At 35.4% G+C, this 24,245-nt stretch overlaps 1 protein-coding gene across 4 annotated transcripts; it reads left to right on the top strand.

Annotated features, from left to right (window-relative positions):
* Positions 1–4,495: 4,495 nt before the first annotated feature.
* On the top strand, positions 4,496–23,199 carry Inos (Inositol-3-phosphate synthase). Of its 4 annotated transcripts, none has more exons than XM_071586979.1 (7): positions 4,496–4,650; positions 5,389–5,525; positions 9,664–10,056; positions 14,690–14,998; positions 15,080–15,322; positions 18,982–19,090; positions 21,594–23,199. In XM_071586979.1, the coding sequence occupies exons 2-7, from the start codon at positions 5,409–5,411 to the stop codon at positions 21,992–21,994; spliced, it is 1,572 nt and encodes a 523-aa protein (XP_071443080.1). In that variant the 5' UTR covers positions 4,496–4,650; positions 5,389–5,408; the 3' UTR covers positions 21,995–23,199. The 4 variants fall into 4 exon arrangements, with proteins under 4 accessions (XP_071443080.1, XP_071443081.1, XP_071443083.1 ...); XM_071586980.1 differs by having other exon boundaries at positions 4,496–4,706; XM_071586982.1 differs by lacking the exon at positions 4,496–4,650 and adding an exon at positions 4,773–4,861.
* Positions 23,200–24,245: the final 1,046 nt, after the last annotated feature.

The raw sequence follows: 24,245 nt of genomic DNA, 5'->3' as shown, positions 1-24,245 counted from the left end.
ACGGAGGGGCGTTTGGACGTCAACTTTGGAGAGCGTTTTGCGGGAGTTTAATCTAGTACTGGTATGCCCCTATTTTCGACAGTGCATACCCATTATCTCCTTGGGCGTTGCCCCTTTTATTGTTGTCGCGAATTGTACGCGGGAAAAACGAATATTTGAATCTATTAGTTGGACAACCTAACTCTCTAATTTTGTAGCAATTGTTGGCCTTGATCATGTAATTAGGGGACCTAATTATATTTCCAGTGTCGATCAATGCGATATAATTCCCGCAGCTCGAAAAACGACTTGAAGAAGCATTTCAAGGGGTCAGAGAATCTTTGATAAGAATTGTTGGTAGCCCGGTTGCGTGCTTTGCTTCCTTTACTTTTTAAATAAATTTTAATTGTGGAATTGTTTGAAATGTAAACTAGAGAAAGACCATTTGTATTATTGAGTTAGGACAATCAACGAAACTAGATATGTTTTCTCGAAATAGAAGTTAGTTTAAACCGTTCTAGTTCTATCCAGCTATTGCAAATCACTGAGCGTTTTTAATGGCAGTATTCTATTCAACAGGCTTATTAATTGCGTTATTGTACTGCAGTGAGGTACCGCAAAAGAACTTCAACTCAACCTGTGCCGTCAAATTCGTTTTAAGCTGAACACGATCGTGGTTATGGCGCTGCTACATCCAGTTCTTTACATTTGACGTTTAATTTTAACATGGTAGTAGAGTAAAATATGAAATTTGGCAAAATAATTTAATGAATAAAAAAGAACAATATCTGCTGCAGTGCCAGATAAAAAGTGAAGGACAAGAGTTAAGTTTTAAAATGCATTTTCCTTTTTTCTTACTCCACTGCCTTTCAAAAAGTATGCATATCCTAAATCGACCGAAAATAAATTCTCTCGGTAAAGAGTTCCAGCACTGAAGTATGATTGGTTCCGTCCACTTTTCTGTCTGAAAAAGAGACTTTTGAAAGAAAATTGATGGCGAACAGATGTAGTAGATTAATACGTTGGGCCGTCTTGCTTATCTTAAATTTTGTTCAGAGTTAAGTTGATTGATAACAATCTTTACGGCTTTCTGGAACATTTTGTATCATTAATATATTCCACGCACATTACCGCAAGTTCATTTCCCCTAATTTCCACATGCTTCGGACACCCTTATAGCAAAGGCGAATGAATATTTCTGTACAAGATGTAAACAAGGGTTTTCTTTGAGGGATAGCTTTAGTCTGTTTATACGAGCATGACTCCTCGAAAAAACATTAGTTTGTACGGTAAATTAATTGCGAGAATTTAAATTATCACAACAATGCATTAAAATAGGCAACTACAACTCGGGAAATATAAATATCCTGTACAAACCGTACAAAACGATAATATTCATATGATTTGCACAATAAATATGTTGTCTTTAAAAAGTAGTGGAAATGAATTGAGGTCATAATTTAGCATACATTGGTAAGCATCGGTTAAATTGAATAAGCACAATATATAAGCGAAACAAAAATTATAAAAATTTGTTATCATTATCAAATTGGTCAACTCAATCGCCAAAGGTATCAAGAGGTACGCACTAAAAAAAATAATAATAATAATAATTTCAAATATTTAAACCAAAGAAATTTAATGAAGTTTCCCAATATTTCGACTACCGAAGGACATAATTATTCTTGGGCTTTATCTGCATGTTCATTGTTGTGAGAAAGGTAGAGCGATCAACAGACTGATTATTAGCACGGAGAAAAAATACTATATATAATATTTTCGCGAAACAATATATACCTGTTATTTGTAGTTTGAAAAAATCTTCGTTCATTGCTTTCAAACGAAGTAGTAATCTGTTTGCAGCAACAAAGAGCTTTTTAAAAGCAGATATGGACATTGTTTATAGAATGTGTACACGAAGCACTACATTAAGTTTTCAACATTTTTTATGACATTCAGATAGGCCCTTTAGGCCGTGGCACAGGCCCACAAGGGGCCAACTCAATATCAGACACCATGCAACGTCTCCCGTCCAAATACGCTAGTCCCCAACGATATTTCCCAAATGTGGAAATTCGAAAGTGAACCCCTACGGTTTCCCATGGATACGTATAAGCATGGCAACATATTGACGAGGTAATTTCTGCGTCCTCTATAATTGAAAAGGTAAACTACATCGACACACTTCCGGTTTGTGTCCCGCCGTCGCCATTTCAATTTCAAACGACGAAACGGAATTGCAAACGACGAACGCTGCAGTAGTATTAAGAGGCGCGCCAAACATCTGAGGTCATTTGCGCCATAAGTGATAGGGAGGAATATTGACAATGGTAGGATATTCAAGAAACAGGAAACGGCGGAAAGATACCCAAACCTGACATTAACCCACGCATAACAAAGGGTACCAGGTGGTCCACAATTTAACGTACCATCCGCTGTGCGGTAAGCTCCACTTGAAGTTCTCTATACAAAGCAACTCAAATGAGTATCAGGATATCACTGAAAAATTCATGTAAACCGGAATTTGAACCCGGACTCTTGGGTAGAAATCAAGAACATTAGCAATGGCACCATCATGATCCCCGCAATTACTCATGTTAAAAAATATTATTTAAGTAGTGGTCAATAAAGGCAACAAGACGCCTTGAGTCCCCAAGTTGAAAGGTAACTCCTACATCACAAGGATACCTTGCTCATATGATATTAGCTCAAATATTGGTTTACACTCTCATATTTTACTTAACTTTAAGAAGAAATTTATAAAAATAATATGCTATGCTAGATATACATAAATAGCATGGGTATTCCTCATTGGAGGTATTACTATCAGAGCTACCAGCATTTTTACAAAGCAGATTCAGTTCAAGGTAAAGGTAAGTCCAGGAATGAAGTTGGAGTGTGTGCTTCATGAATTATTGTAGGGAGAAAGCTTTCAAGATAACCAGAAAAAAGTTTTATAATGAGCAGCACCTAGGAAAAACATAATAATTGCCGTAAGTACACATAATACCATAGACAAGCAAGTAATAGATACAATACATCATGGAATAAAATAATTAAATTGCAGTTTCCTGAAGACATATGCTTATTCATACAATAATTTTGTTGTATATTTGAATATCAGGCATGTATTTGCACAAAATATTTATAAAAATGCATTCAGTATGCATAAATGTAAGTATTTATTTTGCCTAGATTTTTTTTTCACTTTCACAGCTAATTAATGTGGGATAGAAATAATTAACTAAGTAAGAGTAATTGATATCATTAGTTTATTATCATCACAAATACGTCTAAAGGATTGTGTCAATTGGCTAAACTACAGAGCATATAATTTGGTATTCCCAAGAATGGATAAGTTATTATGATCTTGAATATCAAACGTGGAATTTCTGATTTTACACTGATGTCATTGCATAAAAGGAGAAACTAGAGGCTCTAGTATAATTTAAAGTAAACAATTAGGGATATTGGAGCTGCAAAATCTTCATGGCTAATTTGTTCAATAAAAGCTTTACTACTAAAATGGAGATGTGGTCAGTCATCGCATTAATTATATGCGATTTTGATAAGCTCATTAGTAACATTTATGAGGGAGAAATCAGACCAGAAAACTTCGTAGGTTTAGTATTGAGACAAACCCATAAAAAAGTAAAAGCAGCAGCATACGTGGACTGTAGGACGCCAACTTATTAAGTCACTTTGTTTAAGACGTTATTTTTTAAACACAGGTTAGGTAGTGCTTAAGTTAATCAACTAAAGGATGGAGAAGAGAGCAGGCAAAGCTGATATGTGGTTATGTCCCAATGATATTATTTAATTATGGGTTATCATTACTAATATTGATTTTCGTCCTTGACGAAAATCCATTGTTATGCACATTTCTCCAAGATTATTTTCAAGATCACAAAATTCCTTCAGTTATTTTCGCCTTGATAGGGATTCGCCCAATTTGCAAAAAATACTCCTCTTTCTCATCGGTTTCTCAACATATCAAAAAAGAAAGATAATCTACATCCTCTTTCTTTTTTATTTTAAAGGACGAAATTTCAGAAGACGTGTTTCTATTAAGGGGTGGCAAAATGTTTTTCCTCTGTGTCTACTTTGAAAGGGGGTTTTTGATATAGAATAGAACATAATTAAATGAATTGGAAACGATCTATATCTTGTATGTGCGACCTAACGGATTAATAAATAATAATAATGATCTGGTTCAACGCGGTGAACCTATCAAATGGAGGTATCGCCTAAGTTCTCCGTCAAACCGATTTATCTTCTTGATGAATAGGGTTTTGTTGTTGTAGTGAGTAGTAGAGTGCCTCATGGATCATGCGGTCACAAAATAAGGATCTCATGCTCATTTTAATTCAAATATTGCGAAACGTCCAGTATTTCCATAAAAGATGATTGTACGATATAGGGTACAGTATACCCCTAGTGACATCTAGTCGTCAGTTTTATCGCGCCACACTTAAAATATCAAAATATGGAGGAATGCGCATACTAAAAATTTCAACTGAAACAGCCATATTGGCTTTATCTTTTCGTGGGCCTCATGACGTCTTTAATAGTTAATAATCTACCAGTTTAATGAAGGACAGTTCATATTTTTGGATTTTTTCCTGTCCGTGTAAAATGAGGAAACTAAGATAGTAGGGAGACGTTGTATAGGTTAGTTTCAGCACGCTTTTCACTCCTGCTATTTAAATTTCCATACGAATTGCTAAGTGAGTAAGATTGATTCTGTTTAATATTAATTCCTTGGTTATTTGGATTCCGAATGGCTTCTCATGCAATTCTCACGTTTTGGATAATTGTCATAGCTCAGCTTTCATCGGGTGACATATGTGACCATTGATTCTAAAACTTAATCAATAACAGCGTAAGTTTTCGTAAGAACAAGGATATATAAGCACTTTTGAGTTCTAGTTGCATTGCTTCCGATCTTATTGTGATTGTGTTAGTATTGCTTATAGTTCTAGGATGTCCCCACATCGCCGGTTCATTTAATATTAAAGTTACATATGTGAATCGCCTGTCATTTCACCGGCAAGCTTTATCGGTCTTCGATAACTCGGTCATTTTTTGTTCATTTATTCAATGGGGGTCTCATAGTAGTCGTATTGTTGAAAATTTCAGAATTAATTACACACAAGGAAATCTTCAATTGCTGAACTGGACTTCTGTTGAATGACCCTAAATGTGAATTCGTTACGTTTTTCACCAAACTTATATAACTCAAATAGGCATTGTGGGTGCATATCAAGAGCGAGAGAGAGCACCATCGCATTTTATTCATAGTAGATTATCTTTTTTGTTATATTGTTTATTGCACAATACTTTGATTTCTAAATTTTTACCGTGTGTATAGTGAGGTAATCATCATTAATCTGTTTTTTTATTTCTCAGATCCTCCACATCCTTGAAACATGCAGAAGGAAATGGTCTATGTCGACACCCCTTACGTTAGCTATCATGACGATTATATTGAATCCAAGTACGTGTATCAAATGACAAAAGTTAGCAAACTAAGGGGGAAAATTGTGGTAAGTTCCTCGTATTACTTTTAATTCATTCTATACGCAAAATTCATATCATGGAATACCTGTCACGCCAGGAAAATATTCGCAATGTGTTCATAATTATTGAACATTTAACAAGCCTATGTGTTTGAATTTTATCGTGATGATACACCGTTCCTACCCAATATTTTCAATGGAAACTGGCATATTGCTAAAATTATGAAAATCATTTGTTCACTGATGAATGAAGGGAAAGATAACTTTTCCGATGGAAGGAAAAATTCTTGCAATAACGTATCATTTAGTTACTTTGGAGCAACATAATGTGGGACAAGAGCCCTGGAATAGAGTTGCAATAGAAGGTCAAGTTTACTAGTATTTTGGGATCTTTTTGAAATTACATGAGGGATGAGATAAATAATTATGATATTACGTATCAATTATCCATTATGTATCAGTCCATTAATATTTGTAGGGGATCGATTTAGTCTTTGTAATCATCTAATACATAACAAAACATTAATTTAGTGTATTGACTTAGTAGGTTTATTTGTCAGAATATTTAATATTGAGGGGTTGGACTGATGCAGTGTACCAGCATCTCACCTGAAGTTCCAGGTTCAAATCTAGTAGATAGCAAGATATTTCATAGGCATCCTGATCCCTACTTCTGGTGCTAGGTGGAGAGAAATTCAAGAAGAATATGCTATGCAACAGATGGATCGTTAAATTGTATGTTCCTTGTTGCCTACTATTAAGAGTATGAAGTTGCTGATGCCAGGTGTTTCTCCAAACTGTTCCACTCTCCGAGCATCCTAACCCCTCTCAAATTATGCAGTTATACCTAATGATGCATATGGCCATAGCTGTTAATTACTTCCCCCTAACTACCACTAAATTTAATATAGTAATTTATGATGCTAAGTAAAAAATAGTTTCTTTTCTCCTAGTTGGAGAGAGTTGGCAAGTTGGGTCTATTCATCAACTCACATTTTCCCATATGGCCTTCACTATCTATCTTTCACACAACACTAATGTTTTGGATTCTAATTGCACCAGATGATGAAAAAAATCATTGTTATATTGCTAGGGCCATGAGATGAGGGAACAATGCTCTAAAAAATTGGTCCTACTAACAGTAAAGCAGTCGAAGGTGATGTTACTAAAGTCTTTACCAATCCTGTCAATGAATCCTAGCATTTCTTTTCTATTATGGCATTCATTTAATTGTTAAAACTGTAATGATTAATGCAACACTGATCATTAACTTGATTTGTCCAGAAGTAAGGAAGATCTTAATTGATAATCATATCTAGATTTTTTATATCCAACTAGATTTGACGGTGGACCGTCAAATCTAGTTGGATATAAAAAAATTACTTGCTATTTATAATATACAATTTATTGAAATGAAATGGGGTGACACATCAAGATATAAAACAGGGTTTATATGCCCGCTAAAATCATTTGTAAACAATAAACCACAAAGATCCGGGATCAGGATGGTGTGGTGGCTTACAGACAGACTTTCCACCTCAGAGAACATGGGGTCGAATCCCTTTGGCAGCAGATATTTTTCAGTTATATCCCGATCCCTACTTGAGGTGCTTTGTGGAGGGCACTTGAGTGAGTATGCCATCCATTGGATGGAACGTTAAGCTGTAGACCCTTCATTACGAGAAGGCTAATGCCGATGCCAGGATTCTCTCCACCCTTCATCCCTCTCCTGTCCATCCCTAATGGCACAAGTGACCTCAGCTGTTGGTTGCATCCCCTAAGTACCACTACTACCACAAGGATCCAAGAGCCATAGGAGATGCCAGATAGCATGGCAAAGGAAAATATTTATTTTTATGACACAAGTATTTCTGGGGTAATGGTAGTGCAGTTGGTAGAGCACTGATCTATTTAATGGAGGGCTTGGCTTCAATTCTGGGTGGTACCTCAAGGCATACTCACCTTCACCCAATCTGTATGACTTATTGGGTACCAGATCTTTTTGGGAAATCACAGGTGGCAGAAGGAAATGAACTGTCCGCCACATTCCTTGAGGTGCCAATTTCACGTGTTAATAGGCTTATTATTAGGTGAGCTCCACACTCACCTAGCAAAACAGCCTATAGATTGATCACTGTTGTTAGAAGTATTTCTCTAGGTCATATAGCTGCCTATCCATTTGACTAGGTTTCCATGGAATCTAATCTAATTAAGTAGTAGAATTTTATGGTTAACCTAATGGAGTACATGCATTAAAGATATCAGGGTGATTATATTGCATCAACTTTTCTCTTAACATTTGTTGCAATACTATTTTGAACAATTGACACATTGATGAAGTTTTATGGCGCTTCATGAAAAAGAATAAATAATAGCTTTGCTCAGGATCTGTGGCTTTTTAATAACAGACTCGGCAGCAAATTCTCTGGGCCAGGTGCCTGTAGGAATGCTAAGTTTTTTTATTTTGGCAATTATGTTATGGGTGGTTAATGCCAGTGCATCACGTATTCTAAAATGGTTAAATACATAATTTGGCAATGTATCAGCTTTCATATTACTACAAACATTTGATAAGTACTTAGCAAAAAGATAATATCTTTGGATTGCTACGTATTTTATCTTGGTAGTACATTACATGAAAGCTTTTGACATGGGACCCAGAAATGTTTTATGTTATGAGAAAATCTGTTTTGAACATTTTAGTTAGGTTTTTATTGTGCCAGCATTATTATATTTTTTCAAGAATTGTGAAATCAGGGTTGCCAGAAATTTTGTAAAATGATTTCTTTTATGCTTTGTATAAATTTGTTAGATGGCCATGTGATGTAATAGCTACTTTTTACCTTAAATTTTGGAAAAATGCATTGCATTATGTTAAATTGTATAGAAGTTATCTAAAACATCCAAATTATTGGATTTACCTTAAATAAAAAATCGTAGTGGGTGCTAGATTATGGTTTATGTTTTCATGTTGGATAATCAATTGGTAAAAATCCTAATTCTTGAAATCCTGCAACATAGTTATATTATCATTTAATCCAATTACAGTTGGCAATAGATTGATAATTAAGTTATTGAACTTGAAAGAAGGAAAGGACCTTTTGTCATTGCATACAATTTATGAATATTAATGCCTCTTGTATTTGTGTTTTCATAACAAAATAAAGGAGAGATTGCATCAACTTGAAACAATTGGTGTTTTGGTTTAAATATTGTAAAATATTTGGTGTTAAATATTGGAAAAAAATCAATCAAGGTGACAGTTATTACCAATAGATCGCAAACAAGACATACAACCGTAAATTATATTTTATAAAATAAAACCCTATGTGGAGCAGTTTCTTAGCCTCCATGGCTCTGCTGTAAATATACAACGGAGTAGCTTTAAGTAGATTTGGGCTGCTGAAGCTCCAAGTGTGACTAGGTGTATGTTCTGTTTTCACGGGTAAAGTAGTAAAATTCGAGAAGAGTTTTGATAGGTGGAGCCAGAGGAGAATTTTTAAAGTAAATATGAAAATTTTTCGTTTAAGAAAAGTGGAAAGAAAAAATACGTCATAGAAAGTTACAATTTTGATGAAGACAGTTCTATTTGCTTTGGTGCCTCATCAGTTGGTCTTAAGTGGGTGCATCATATTCTTAGTGGTTCATTATGATTTAAAATAGTACATCAGGTGTACTGCTTGTGCTGGATAAAGTGTTTAGATACATTCACTTCTTACTTCTGCAATTTCATAGTATGTATAGGGGCAGATGCAAGTCACATGAGCTCTAATTGAACCAGTTTAAAAAGTAATTATTTCAAGCTTTAGTCTAGAAAATATTATATTGTAAAAATTTGGATTAATTTACTGCCAAGTGGTAGTTAAGACAAGAAATTAGGTTGTGACATTCCTTTCATACGTATTAATCCCTGAAGTGGTTCGGAATAATTTGGGTTTTTTTAATCAAACTATCTACTAGATTGTGTGAATTTCATCTACACTTCTTCTTATCATTGTGTCTTCTTTTTTGTTTTTGTCAGTTGATTGATTCATCAGTATGGGGATGAATCTGGTTAATAATTTGCTTAACAATTTTTCCTAGGCCTGATATAAACTGTATTAAGACTATTTCCTTGGCAAAATATGGGAAGAGAATTGGATTAAGCTAATATCTTTATTTGCAGGCTCGACCTGAGGATGTGGAATTGAAATTCCATCTGAGTCGTCACACTGGCCGTGTTGGGGTAATGCTGGTTGGGTGGGGTGGCAATAATGGGAGTACTTTGACAGCTGCCCTTGAGGCAAACAAATTGAATTTGTATTGGGAAGGGCCCCAGGGTGGTATCAAGAAGCCAGATTGGGTGGGCTCCCTTACTCAGGCATCCACAACATACCTTGGACTTGGAGAAGATGGAAATGAAGTCCACGTTCCATGGAGCTCTCTTGTGCCCTTGCTCGATGTCAATAAGCTTGTGATTGATGGCTGGGACATTTCTGGATTGGATCTCGCATCAGCTGTTGCAAGAGCTCGTGTCCTTGATATTGACTTACAGAAACAAGTAACACCAGTACTTAAGGTAAAGGGCTTGAGTGGCTTGCTAAAAAGAAAAAAAGTATTAGAAGGTAGGCTGATTTAGGCAACAAAATTATCTAATTTATTTTTCAATTTTCATAATCAGATTTGGAAAAATACTTAATTCCTCCAAGATCTTTAAAAGCGCATAGAATAACTTCATTGAAGTCCTTTACTCTTAGTAGGCAGAAGGATTAACTCAAAATATACTTAAAATACCCTTCACAATTAGCTAAGAGCTGGTTACAGTTGGTCTTGAGAATGGTTTCTTTTCTCTCTCTGTAATTATAACAGTTACAAAAGTAAAATGCCTTTATTTTTATTTAAGACAATTTAAGGTGTATTGCTTATAATATTAACATTTCCTAAGTTAATCAATTTAAGTGATTTAATTTGTATAGCATGGTGTTTTTGTAGCATACAGTATAAATGGGTAGTACATCATATTTCTCTATTTATTGGCTCTTATTTTGTCTATTTTAGTACATTCAGCTTTTAAGTGCATTGAAAAATTTGGAATAATTTTCCATTTATAATACATACCACTAAATATTTAACCATGATTTCACAAAGAGAGTGAAAATATTCTGATTGCCCTGTAAATTATGCTACTTACTATCAGCCTTTTGTTTTTACAAATTCTCCCTCTTATTTTCCTGATGTGATGCTGCCTGCTAATGGAACATCCCCTTCTCTCCTCTCCATATCCATTTCTGTGCATATTTTTATGCACAAGATTGGGTCTTTGCATTGTAATTACAAGCACATATCATCATTCTTAATATTAGTGGGATTAATCTACGAAATATGCACAGGTCAGGGTTCAAGGGCAAATAATGATTTTAGCATATTGTCATTTTCTTCTCTATTCTTTAACCATTTCCATTACAACGGCGTGATTGACAAAGGGAATGCTTTTGCAAAAATAATGCTAGCTAGGGGAAATGCTATCCATATATTGCAACACGTAACCATGAGAGGAGGGTAGGGGGGTTAGGGATAATAGGGGAAAGGGATAGGGGGGAGTCCAATCTGCTCTCCTCGTCTATCTTTGTAGGAGGGCACCTTGGTTGCCATCCTTAAAAAAAGTGTTAGCACCTGTGGTATCCTGAAAAGGCATCCTACTTAGGCAGTCTGTTTGGGTGGGGGGCTTTGAGATGGATGTGAATAAGAGATTTGAAACACCATTCGTTTGGCTAATAAAATTTTCATTTTCTTCCTCCTCTCCCCCTGGGGACTTCCCCATCTGCCCTGATTCTTATTTAAAGTCAGCAATTGGCTTTGATTTGACTATCATATCCACTTTTTTTCAGGTTCTTCACTGTTGTTTAAAATTCTGACTTTGATATAGTATCTCCTTGATTGTTGTTGTATTTTTCTTCTTTGATTGATTTTTACTTAAGTCTCATGCACTGTAAATTTGCTCCATTTATTCATCCCCTTTCTTCACTTTACATGCATCTTCATTTAATAGTTCCCCCCTCATGTTCTAAGCTGTATTACATAATACACAGTATTTTTTGAAGTGGTTTTTCCATTGCCCATTGGCAGCTCAATCCAAGCTGTTTAGTTTTGAGTTTTTCCGGTCTTCCTAGAAAACTGGGTAGAAGAGGCTAGGGAACTGGCCCACCATCCATTATATGTGAATTTCTCTTGCAGTAGGGCTGAGTTTTCAGTGAGGTCTACTATTGCCTGTCAAACCAACCTTAGGGCTGATTGGTGTGTTTTTTTTAATTCAGCGTCAACCCATACATGTAGCAGGCTGTTTTTCATTTGTCTGCATGAATCCATCATTCACATTTCCCTGGATTTTCTATCCTCGCAGTTCATTCCTTTCCTTATCCTTTTATTATGCAGTTACCTTCAATTCCTATCTTTTACTCCTCTCTTCATTCACTTGCATTACTTCTCCCATGATCCAGGGGCAATACTTTCTCAACTTGTAATTTACAATAGTCTCTCTGTCTTGCCCTACCTACCCAGTCGGTGGCATTTCAATTAGCATTTGATGGTAAAAATGTTCATATTATCTTGAATTTTTCATACTTTCTTGTACTTTAATATGCCTGTTCTACTTTCTCGTCTTCATAATGTCATAGGCATGGTACACCTTGAGAGCTGTCCCTGAGACCCTTACGGGATATTGCAAGAAGCTCCATTAATGACTTATTCAAGTTAAGAGGTCATCAAGGATTTGATTGAATTAATCAATTGTCAAACACCAATTGCGACATTCTAGGAAAATGTATACAATCATTTTCAGAATGAATGCTCACTACCCTATTCCTGGTGTAATGAAGCATAGGTCTTCTTTAATCGACAGTCTCCTTAGAAAATGTTATTGTTAGTCATTTCCCCAATACAATACACTCAGCTAATTATGTAACTCACTCTCTGCACCTTGAAGCCTCCTAAGGAAGCAGGAACGTCCACACACAAATTACAAAGACCTCTAAACCATACCTACCACATCATAGGAACCTTATCTTTAATTTTACCGCTCAAAGTACAACTCCTGTTCCTAATTACAAAGGACTACTGATATCTCCAATGACAAAGAGGTAGTTGGCATACTCTAGTCATGGAAAAAGAGGTCAAATTGCCAAGGAATATTTTAGTGCTAATGTTAATTGAGGCCGAGTCCTTTCTAGGCTGGGCGTGGCAAGGTAAAGAGGGGAGACAGTAATTTTTCCCTCAAAAGTTTGCTCTTATAAGTGATTTGAAGAAGAGGAGGAAGTGGGACCCGATCACCATATTGGGGAGGAAGAGAGACATATAACCACATTAGGTAAAAGCATAAGTAGGAGAATGGCATGACAAATTTAACCAATCGAATGGCTATAAATTAACTGTGACCTCCATGGCTTCCTAAGGATAACTGACAGTAAGCATCTTTTCACCCCACTTCATCCTTAATTGAAAAAGTCAACAACACTGCCCCAAGTTATTAAAATTCTGAAATGGGCCTTTAATATAGCATTACTAACTCTCTACCAGAATTCAAGAAGTCTCACGTGACTTGCTAATGCTCCTGAATGCTACAACCACAATGGACAATATGATCTGTCCTACTTAATGAAAGGATGTGCACTTAATTTCAGTTTTAAAGAAAGGTATGAAAACATAAGCCCTGCCAAGATACCATCTAGCAATTGTGATGGATAGTAGTTGTGTATTAATCAATGACTAGTGAGTAAGTCTTCAGTGTTTCTGCCGTGGACCACTTGGCCTCCTTAGAGATCATAATTCCTTCATTCAAAGACATCACCAGCAGTTGGGATCTTTGTCCTATAAAAGGACAGACGTAAAAAGGATCTGTTACATAACTCGTCAATTAAGTGTAAGTTTAAATGGAGTTCCTTAAATCCAGAGTCTGGAGTGGAGCCCTTTTCTTTATAACAATTAGCACTGCTATTGGTGGTGGTATTAAATCTCTCATTCATTCTATTTGGGTGATCTCCAGCAATAATTTGCTCAACTAGCCTTTTAAGAGCCTAGAAACATACGACTGACCATCATTGGCTTAAGGAGAGGGTAGTGGACGTGGATTTAGATTATCATTAACAAAGAGAATGTGTGTGAGCATTTCAACAGTGGAGGCAGCTAAACCCCAAACTTTCATCTGACCATTTTTATTACAGATATGCCTCTTCTGGAATTGGTCAAATTTTTAGTCCTAAACTTTAGCAAATGTGATATTTGGTGCATGCATATTGTTTTTTATAATGCAGAGAAATTCCAAATTAAATAAATGCATTCCCTAATCAACAAATGTTCTAGAGTGAATCAAGTGGAGAGAGAATGGGACTTAACCATGCAATAATTTGGTCTGAGATGGACTCTTGGGGGGAATTGCCCGACTCTTCCCTGTATATCCCTGCAAAAACTCTATATGCATTGCGTCAACAGAATAACTGAACCAACTCAAACTTCTCTCTGTCATTTTGATAGAATTGAACATTGGGTGGTGTGTCCTTTATGGGGTTCACTCAAGCATGATGGTGTGGTGACAGTGGGTGTGGGGGAGGGAGTTACAATCAGCTGTAAACAGGTTGGTGTTATTTAAATGTGGCACCTGAGGATCCTATGCTAACTACTGTCCAACTGACTTAATTAACACATCTACTCCTAGACTATGTATAGCAGAGTTCTCCTTCATATTTTATGATCCTACCATCCCATTCAACCTTCCCCTAAGACTATGATTTTTTGTTTCATCAAAGTATATAAATTATCCAAACGTTAATTGTTACAATAGTTAATTTTTGTGTGCAGATTAATCATGTTTTTCATTGCTCCATTAGCTTGGTTTTTGAATTTTTGTTTGTTGGATGCCACTGAAGTAGTTATATTCACTAAAAGAACTTAAAATGGCCATTCTGCTATGTTTCGAGCATTATGCTGCACCAGGAGTTAAATGTGGTGATAAATTTTCACTCACCCTTGTGATTTTTTTATACTATTACATGAATTGGAGTTTGTTTTTTAATTGTCATTTCTCGGAATATTTTCGAAGAGTTTCTTTAGTTGATTAGTGTGTTCAAATGTTAATTCATTTCTTATTTTTGAATGTCTGAAAAGTGTCTTCTATGTGAAATATTGATTATGGTAAAAATTTACCTCACTCAAACTTACAGTTAATGAAACCTCGGGCATCCATATATGACCCCAAGTTTGTTGCTGCTAATCAGGAGGATCGTGCAGATAATGTAATTGAAGGTTCAAAAAGTGAACAGATGAAGAAAGTCCGTTCTGACATGGCTGAGTTCAAGAGGTTACATAACCTAGATACAGTGATTATCATCTGGACAGCAAATACTGAGAGATATTGTGACATAATACCAGGAGTTCATGACACTGCAGACTCACTTCTAGCTGCCATTAGGGCAAATCATGCTGAATTGTCACCATCAACGTTGTTTGCCGTTGCTGCTATTCAGGAAGGGGTAAATATAATATATGATGTAATATTCAGAGGATAAAATGCCATAGCTTGTTAATTTTCCTAAATTTTCTCATTTTTCTAGTGCCCTTTCATCAATGGGTCACCTCAGAACACGTTGGTTCCTGGTGTACTGGAACTAGCAGAAAGGCATGGTGTCTTTGTTGCGGGTGATGATTTCAAGTCTGGACAGACCAAGTTAAAATCAGTTTTGGTTGATTTTTTGATAGGTGCTGGTATTAAACCAATGTCTATTGTGAGTTACAATCACCTTGGTAACAATGATGGAAAAAATCTTTCTGCCCCTCAACAATTCAAGTCAAAAGAGGTAATGTAGCTAAGTTTAATAATGCCCATTCACATGTGCAAGGTAATCCCATGCTGTCTATTTGTGCAGTGAAAGCAATCTTAGGAAAATTATTTGTAAGTGTACATATTTTTCTGATGTTCCTAGTATGCCTGTTCATGCTAAATGCTGTATTATATCATACTGAAGCAAAAACTATTAACTGTATTTGATGACATATAAGCCACTTATCCAAAATAATGGTTCAAAAATCACCCCTGGGGCTTGGATGCAAAAGAGGCTGGCTAAAGTCATGTCTCACTATTGTAACCTAATTTTATCCCAGTTGGTCAGAACTCATTTGCCCTTCTCCAAAACATGATTCATTTAAATGATGGTATTTTTTTATTACCTGTGGATAGAAAATTACATATGTAGAGTTATTTTATTTTAAAAAGTGCCATGCTTTTGCAAAGGCTATGAAAAATTTTTTATAGCTCATTTTATCATCATCTTCTCTTTCCTATGTAGCTGTTGACTTTTTCCTCTGCATCACAATGTTAGAGTCATCTGAATCTGAATCCATACCATCACTCAGACACTGGCTCTCCCTATATTCCTCAGAATAATTGTAATCACTTAGGGATTACAAGTATTTCACCAATTCTTCATCTATTATATCTTTCAAAGTCTTTTTAGTTGCCATTTCAAGTAACCAAAACAAACATAAGAATAAAATTTAACGTATTTGCTTGAAATTTCTTTTCATTCAACTGCACGCTTGCAAAGGAAAAACAACCTGAAACTAAAAGCCAAAAGAGAGCCAAATGTGTTTTTTGCTTACTATCTACAATGCACTTTCTATCTCAAGGCAGTAAAAGAAGCAAGCCATGTCAGAAAGAGAAATGTTTACAATGTCATTACATTTCGAAGAGCCCAAATGATTACCTAGGACAGAAGGCAAGAGACACCAACATGATTGAATAGTAATGCTTTCACTAGCATCATATTGCCTTAGTCTTTTTGTATCAAAACAGATTCATCATAAGGCATTCAAGAGTTTGCCGAATTAAACAGATTAGCTTTTCGGTGGGGTATCATAGTGAAAAGACCCCTCTGGGAAAGAAATGAGGATACCATTAGACTGAGTTTCCCCGCATGTAAACAGTTTGACGTAAAAATTGCAGTAAGATTTATACTTAATGAGAAGTATTTAAAAAATATTTTATAAAAAGCAGAGGTCATATTTTTGATACGATAAACAATGCACAAGATTCAATAAAAAATTGATTAATTATAGCAATTCAAACAATAGCTTATGTTTGAGGTGATATGTTGGCCCACCACACTAATAGGGCGAAAGATGGACTTTCAAGGGTTAACATTAATGAGAGGATGATCGCAGTGGATGGTGGAATCATTTTAAGTAGTTATGTTGGACCTTCTATTCCAGCTGGTTGACTGTATAGAGGATGTGGAAGTAGATGATATCATCTACAGACACAGAATTACCCGTAAATTTTGTTGGCATCCTAATCATTTTCAAATTTGGAGCGACGAAGAATTTTTCTCACGGTTAAAGAAAACCACGGTTAACTCATTGTTACAATGGTTGCAGAAAGCATTGAATTCCAAACTAATACGTATTTAGATCATTTTTGATGGTGAGGTTAGAACTATAAATGTTCTCAATGTTAAATTTATAGGATTAATTCAATTATTCTTTTTTAATGGGTTTCTGGGATAAAACACAAATTGCAACATCTTAATTTTGACCCCTGAGAAAAGGAGATCTGGAATGTAACCCATCAGTGTTACATGCATTGGCTGTTCAGCACTGTAGAACATTTATACACTCCCATCATGGTAATAGTTTAAAGGTAGTATTTATGCCAACCAGACACAATGGGTGGGGTGATATTCCATAATTATCACCACTGGTGATGATCCACCACTTGTGATAAAATTTCACCTATTGCCAACCTGTCAATTTTGTTTCCCTAAATTATAATACTCTTCACTGTAAGTGGGATGTTAAGAGAATCACTCCATCGGCATCCTATACTCTTATGGTAGTGACCATGGAGAGTTTATTACATGTTCTTTGATTGGTCATGATTATAAAAGAGCAGCTTTGATATGACTTACATAGCGTTTCATTGAAGGTTCTCCTCACATGAAATGTAACATTCCCAGTTTTTGTTCCTGTTGAGGCTTGGTCCTAATGACAAAGTTTTCTCTGTGGAAATGACAAGTGTCATCCTCCCACATCTATTATATTTTTGTTAAATAAATATGTAATCTCCTCTGTTTGCAATTTTGTTTTTGTGTATATTTACTCAAATGTGTACTTGGGTTGTCTGAAAAGTCTGATCTTAAATGCAAACAAGTAGTTTTTTGGTTTTATGCAGCTTAACTAATCCTGTTCAAATTAGTTGATCACTCCCAAATAATGCATTTTTTCCAAATTTACAAAGTAGGCATATGTTTCCGCAACGGTCTCATTTTAATAAAATTGCTTCCCAGCAGTAATTTATTCATATTGCCCAAAGGTAGGACTGAGGCAGCCAAACTTGGAAAAGAGGAGTCTTGGGGAAAAGTTAGAATCTGAACTCCATCAATGTTGTGGACACAACTGCAGAGGAGTGAACTGTTGTATTGTCATGAAGGGAAAGGACCTTTTTGTGGGCCTATCATGAATATTATCTTGAGGTTCAGTTTGAAACAACCTAATGATGATGAGTAATATTCACCTGTTATAAAAGTCTGACCCATTTCCAAATATTCTATGATTATATTCCTTGCGGATCTCGAAATAAATTCTTCGTAATCCTCTGTTGAAGGAATGTTCTTTGCCTTCTTTGGTGCAGTCTCCTCCCTGGCAACTTTTACTTGGACTATTACTTTGATTTGGGAGTACAGTGGTGTAGAGATGATTAGTCCATAATGATGTAACAATCACTAAGTCCCATGTGGATTTCACTGACACAACTGCAAATTGTCTGTAGAACATGTCACACTTTCATTTTTGGTCAACTATAAGTAGTCATGGCATCCATCTTGTGGATAGCTTTTCATGCCCAAGTATTTCCCCTAAACATTATGTATACATTCCTTGTTAGATACCTATAGCATTAGTAATCTCATAACTCTCTACACTTGTATCGCCATCATCATGTTATGGATTTATCAATTGTTTTTGGAGTGATAACCTTAACATGGTGTCCAGAGCATTCAGCGTCAATGGGCTCTTATGGTCACTCCAATAATCACTTTTGAACCATTTTAATCAAAGCTGTAGATGAAACCATAATGTTTTTCAAGTTTATGTTTGGTGTCTTGGGGATATTTCCATCATTGAATAATATTGAATCAATGCACAAAATTGTCTTGCATCCATAAAAAAAAAAATCGTTCAACTTGCTCACTTCAAATGGACACTTAACATAGAGTCAGGTATGGCTGAAATTTGATTGTGTGTTCCTTCAAGTGTTTCAACTAACTGCATTGAAGTTTAATATGCACGAGGAGTGTCATCTATCTGACCTTGTAAGCCCTTTTCAGACTGCCCTCATATACATTTGCACACTTATTATATTTGTGTGTGGATCACTTTGGTATCTGTCTCATTATCTATTTGTCCTGCAATCTAAATCTTCCTCTTTCTGAGTAACTTACGTGATTCATTTTTTCATGCACAGATCTCCAAGAGCAATGTTGTGGATGACATGGTTGCCTCTAACCCATTATTGTTTGGAGCTGGAGAGAAACCAGATCACTGTGTCGTCATTAAATACATTCCTTATGTTGGTGAGTTGTTTTTGGTGATTTTCTTACCTTGTAGTAGCTAATAAGCTGCGGGTACATACTTAGGGCATATATCTTTCAGGTTTGATGTTGCTCTTTGCTAGGTGAGCTGGATGGAACATGGTGCATGTAAATTTTTGTTGACTAAAATTATATTTTACTGGATTAAAATTTGGGCATGGATGTATGATAAAGTTAACATATGCTGCCAGTGCATCTGGATGTATAGAATGCCATTGAAAGGGGCAATGGGAAGTTCAGTGAAAATATGGTAATTGGGAGAAGAAAAGTGCAGGAATAAAATAACGGTAGCCAGCAATTTTTGGGTCCTTGGATACCGTGAATAGGAAAAACTTAGAGAAAACCTGGAATTTCAGAGAATTTATGTTTTCATACTAGAAGTACATATTGGATAGTGGAAGGGAAAATGACTCTTTTATTTTTCATCTGAATTCCTAATGAATGGCCGACATATTGATATTTTTTCAAAAAGCTAGTGCCATTAGTATGTTATATATTCTGCAAGAAAAGAACCAATTTTGTCACACTATTGTATTTATTTTGCAGGGATATTTGTGCATGTATTTAGGATAACTGAGTGTCATGCTATCAGAAAACTGCCTAATTATTGCTGCAGCAGTACAGGTACACTTTTCCAAGAGTCTCTTAAGCTCCCCCCCCCCCTCTCAGGCAACCCGATGACCTGGGCCCAAAGTCCCCAACTTTTCTCTCCTGGAGAAAAGAGGAAACGTTTTCTTCTCTGGAATTCTCCTTCCAAAAGTTTGTTACTGAGCAAGAAAACTCTTTCTGGTGACCTGAAGGGAGAAATGTCTGGACTCAAAGAAAGTTTTATGAAGATGAGAAGTTCTCGTGGGAAGTGCTTCGTGAGCCAATGAAATCTGTCATTACTACTTATTTATGGTGTTGCGTCACCTGATTCCATATTGTGCAGATGAGTATCATGCCAAGTATGAAAGAGTTGATATATTTCATATTTAACAAATATTTTGATAAATAAATTGGTTGAGGATGTTACTGCAACAATCTGCCAGGACATTTGCATTAATAGAGAGTTGAATTATTAAAAAAATACCATTGGTAGATTAGTAACGACATAGTTATTTTAGTAAGTGGATAATACGTAATTTCATATTCAAGCATCCAAATTAATCTTCCCATAACATTTGAATGCATACGCAGTATTAACTGTTCAGTAAAAAGTTAATGATGATAATCTTTGAAAGCAATGGAAAGAAAAGGAAAACTTATGGAGCAAAAATTATTTCATCGGAACCACACGAAGCTCATCCCATCAACTGTTGTAGTCTGTAGAATTGCTCCTCCCATATTGTAATCCTCTGTAAATGTTTAAGTCCTGAATGTACCCACTCCAGATAATGCTATATTCCATCATTATACCAACAAAGAAAAGCAGGTAATTCATTATTCGTTCATTTTCAAGGAAGACATTTATGATATTTTATGCAGTTGAAGTTAAACCAGCACAAATCTTGGTGAGATGCCCTGATTCGAGGGAAAAATTCAATGTGAAAACCTAAGTGCATTCTGATTTTGGCTGTGAAATGATAATTTAAAAGGACTGGAACATTTGAAAGATAAGTGAGAGAGAGAATAGCTCCCTGACACTTCAATTCATTGGCCATTGTGAAAAATTGATCAACAAGATGCTTCAATGATATAAATGTGTGAAAGCATTTTTCATCATAGAAAATGGCAATGCATTCTATTGATAGTGCCTGTGCATAAAGTTATTAGTTGATGAAAGGTCAAATTCCTTAATCATCATATCATCATGCAGTTTTTGTTATAAGCCCCCGAAATGTATCATTGAAGTAGCCAAAAATCACTAAAAATACTCAAAGTTATATCAAGTCATTACTCACTAGTCTGTTACATGTAAAATAAGACAGTTGGATGGGACTGATTATGTGGTCTTGTATTTGAATTTCATATTAATAAATTTGACGTATATCTTTTAGTTACAAATATCACATGCATTTGCTGTGAATTTAATTGTTTTCACCAGTATTTTTTTCAGGTTCATGTTGTGGAGTATATTGTGGAATGGAAGACAGAAAAATTTCTGAGGCGAATATATTTTACCCTCTAAACTTGAAATTTTTGCATTCCTAAGTTTAGTTTGTTCATAGCACCCATCAGTTACTCTCATTTCCAATTTAGGAATTTAAATTTTGAAATATAGGCCATGCACTCCATCAGTCTGAAGGAAAATAGTCCTTTACCCTGAGTATGGAAATAATTTTTCCATAGATTTCAGACTTAAAAATGTTGCCTGAGTATACAGTTATAAACAGTACAGTTTTTACACTATAAGTTTATTTCTGAAATGACAAATTTATTCATGTAATGCTTCCTTGTATGTTCCATACAAATTTGTTTAGAATTTAAACATTTTTCCTTGAGTTGATAAATATTTATTTATTCTTAAAATATCTTCACTTTTCCATTTTGAATCTATTTCCAGGTGACAGTAAGCGTGCAATGGATGAGTACATATCAGAAATAATGATGGGAGGCCGCAATACGATTGCTATTCACAATACATGTGAAGACTCTCTCCTTGCTGCCCCTCTAATCCTCGACTTGGTCGTGCTAACTGAATTTTTTGGCCGTCTTAAAATTGGGACAAACCTGTTGGAACCTCCAATGCCTCTTCGCCGTGCTCTGTCTGTCTTGGGTTATTTCCTGAAGGCACCCGTTGGGCCACCGGGAACTCCTGTAATAAATGCTCTAGCTAAGCAGCGTGCATGCCTTGAAAACCTACTTCGGGCATGTGTGGGGCTCTGCCCTGTTAGCCATATGCACTTGGAGCACCGAGTTAGTAGCTCAGCATGGTGGACAAAGATGTCTCACAACAAGAATTAGAATGTGCCATGGCTAAATGATAATTGCTGAAATTACAGGGATAAGTTTGTTGAGGAGAAAATCTGTGATGCTAGATATGAGAATTTGATATAAAGACATTCTTTATTTCTGTTCTAACATGACTGCTAATGAACAGCCCTCTCTTTTATTAAAGTTCCTTGTGGCGTTATCTTCTTAATTTAGTCAAACATGTCTTTCAATTTACATGATGATGCCACTTATTGAAATTAGTTCTTAAAGCAGTCCTCTCATTAAAGTTCCTTGTGGTGTTTTCTTCATAATTTAGTCAAACTTGTCTTTCATTCTCCATGGTGATGCCATTTTTTAAAAATTAGTTCACTACTTGTGTATCTAATTTTAGTACTCTTTGTCTTTAATCTTATGATATTGTATCAGAGTTGTTTTTTTTAGTACATACCTCATTTAAGTCGGCATAATTTGCTTGTTTTAAATTCGGTGTTTAAGTTACATTTTAAGTTTTATTATTTGAGGGATATCAATCAGTATTACTGATTACTGAACGGTATTTTTTTATTAAGCTTTGTCTCATTTCATTCACTTTCAGTATTATTTGTGTAGGTTGTGACACGATCATCATAAAAGCCATTCCCTGAAATTATTGTACTTACTTATTAAAATTCTCACTGGTAATTATATGCCTTTAAATAATTTTGATGAATGTGCTTGCATAAATATTTTCATTTCCCATAAGTAGACAATCATTACAGCGTAACATTTACTGCCATTTCATATTTCCTACCATTGGATTCTGTAATATCATCTGGCACCGTGAGTGTGTTAACAGTACTTGAGCATTTTTATTTTGTACTATAAACTTCCTAGTTGTATTCATTTTCTGGCGTGTATGTGTCATGGATATAACTCAGTAGTAATTTAATATGTAGGAATACTTCTTTTCTTTGAAGTCTGTTACTATGTGGTGTTATTTCATTGGTGGGTCAACTGTAACTTGCAGAAACCAAATTAATGATATTTGTGACTGTAGTATTTACCTAGATAGCATTTGTCTTTAATTGTAATGCAATTTATAAAAAAAGTGTGGTTAAGTGTAAAAGTAAAAAATGAGGGTTTAATTTTATAATGCAAATGATCTTTATTTTGTTTGTTCATTACAGTAATGTATTCAGGTGTCAAATATTGTTTAATGAATCTGAATTCACCGCAAATAAATATATTGCATTAAATTTTCAGATATATCTATTTTCCATGTGACATTCTATTAAATATGAGTGATTTTGGCCAGACCCACTGGTGTGTGTCATGCCCAACACTGGGAGAGGCAAAGCTTCCATGGTTTTCATTCCATAAAATCCTTGCGAAGTGGAACCAACTGCAGCTGCAGAGAACACACAATGGAGGATCAAACCAATAAGAATAGGAAATTGGTATGTTAGGACCATGTTGGGACAGGGAAATTAGAAAATATTAAGTGGCAGATAGCAAAAGGCAGTATCTAAAGCAGTAAAAAGAGAGCAGGGATTACTGGAGTGATAATTCTTGCTTTTAGTGCACAGGAGAAGAATAGAGCCAGTGAGGCGTGTCAACAGTGTCGATCAGAAAAGCAGGAAGAAGCATATTATAAATCAGTTGCGTGGTGGGATATTATTGATGGAAGTAAAAGCTGAACAAACTAACTTAGTCATAATTCAAGTCTACATGCCAACAACTATGCCATAAACCATTGTGAGGAAGAAATAGACAAGGGAATACAATCAATCATAGGAAATAATTGTACATGTGTGTGGAAGGGAACATATGATCGTGACTTCTGATAAGGGGATTGCAACAGACAATAGAAGAAGAGAGAGATGGGAGTGAGGTAAGGGACTACAGCATAAGAACAAGGAATGACCAAAGGGAGAAAGCAATAGAGATCTGCAGGAGACATTGTTTAACCATTAAAAACACTTCATTTAAACACCACAGTGAATGTATGTGCCTGTGGAAAATGCATGGAGAGATCGAGAGATACTAATTTTTCTTAATTGCTGTATTATCAAAGGCCAGTTTTTTATTGATCCTGGTTTTTTTAACTTAAGGTTGTTCAAACTTAATTGGAATCATGAATGGATTTTGACAAAAAACTGAAAAGTCAGTGATGATATACATTTCATTTTAATGAAATTTATGTCCCCGCAAAGGCAATACTGTATTTCTCAAACAGGTCGAGGGTCATCAGAAAATAACCAAGGTAAAAAATGATCCCATAGAAGACAAGTTTAATGGTAAT

The sequence above is a fragment of the Hetaerina americana genome, unplaced genomic scaffold, assembly GCF_022747635.1.
Source record: "Hetaerina americana unplaced genomic scaffold, ioHetAmer1.1.p SCAF_285, whole genome shotgun sequence".
Taxonomy (NCBI): domain Eukaryota; kingdom Metazoa; phylum Arthropoda; class Insecta; order Odonata; family Calopterygidae; genus Hetaerina; species Hetaerina americana.
Note: the sequence above shows the minus strand (reverse complement) of the source record. Positions and strands in the feature narration are given on the sequence as shown.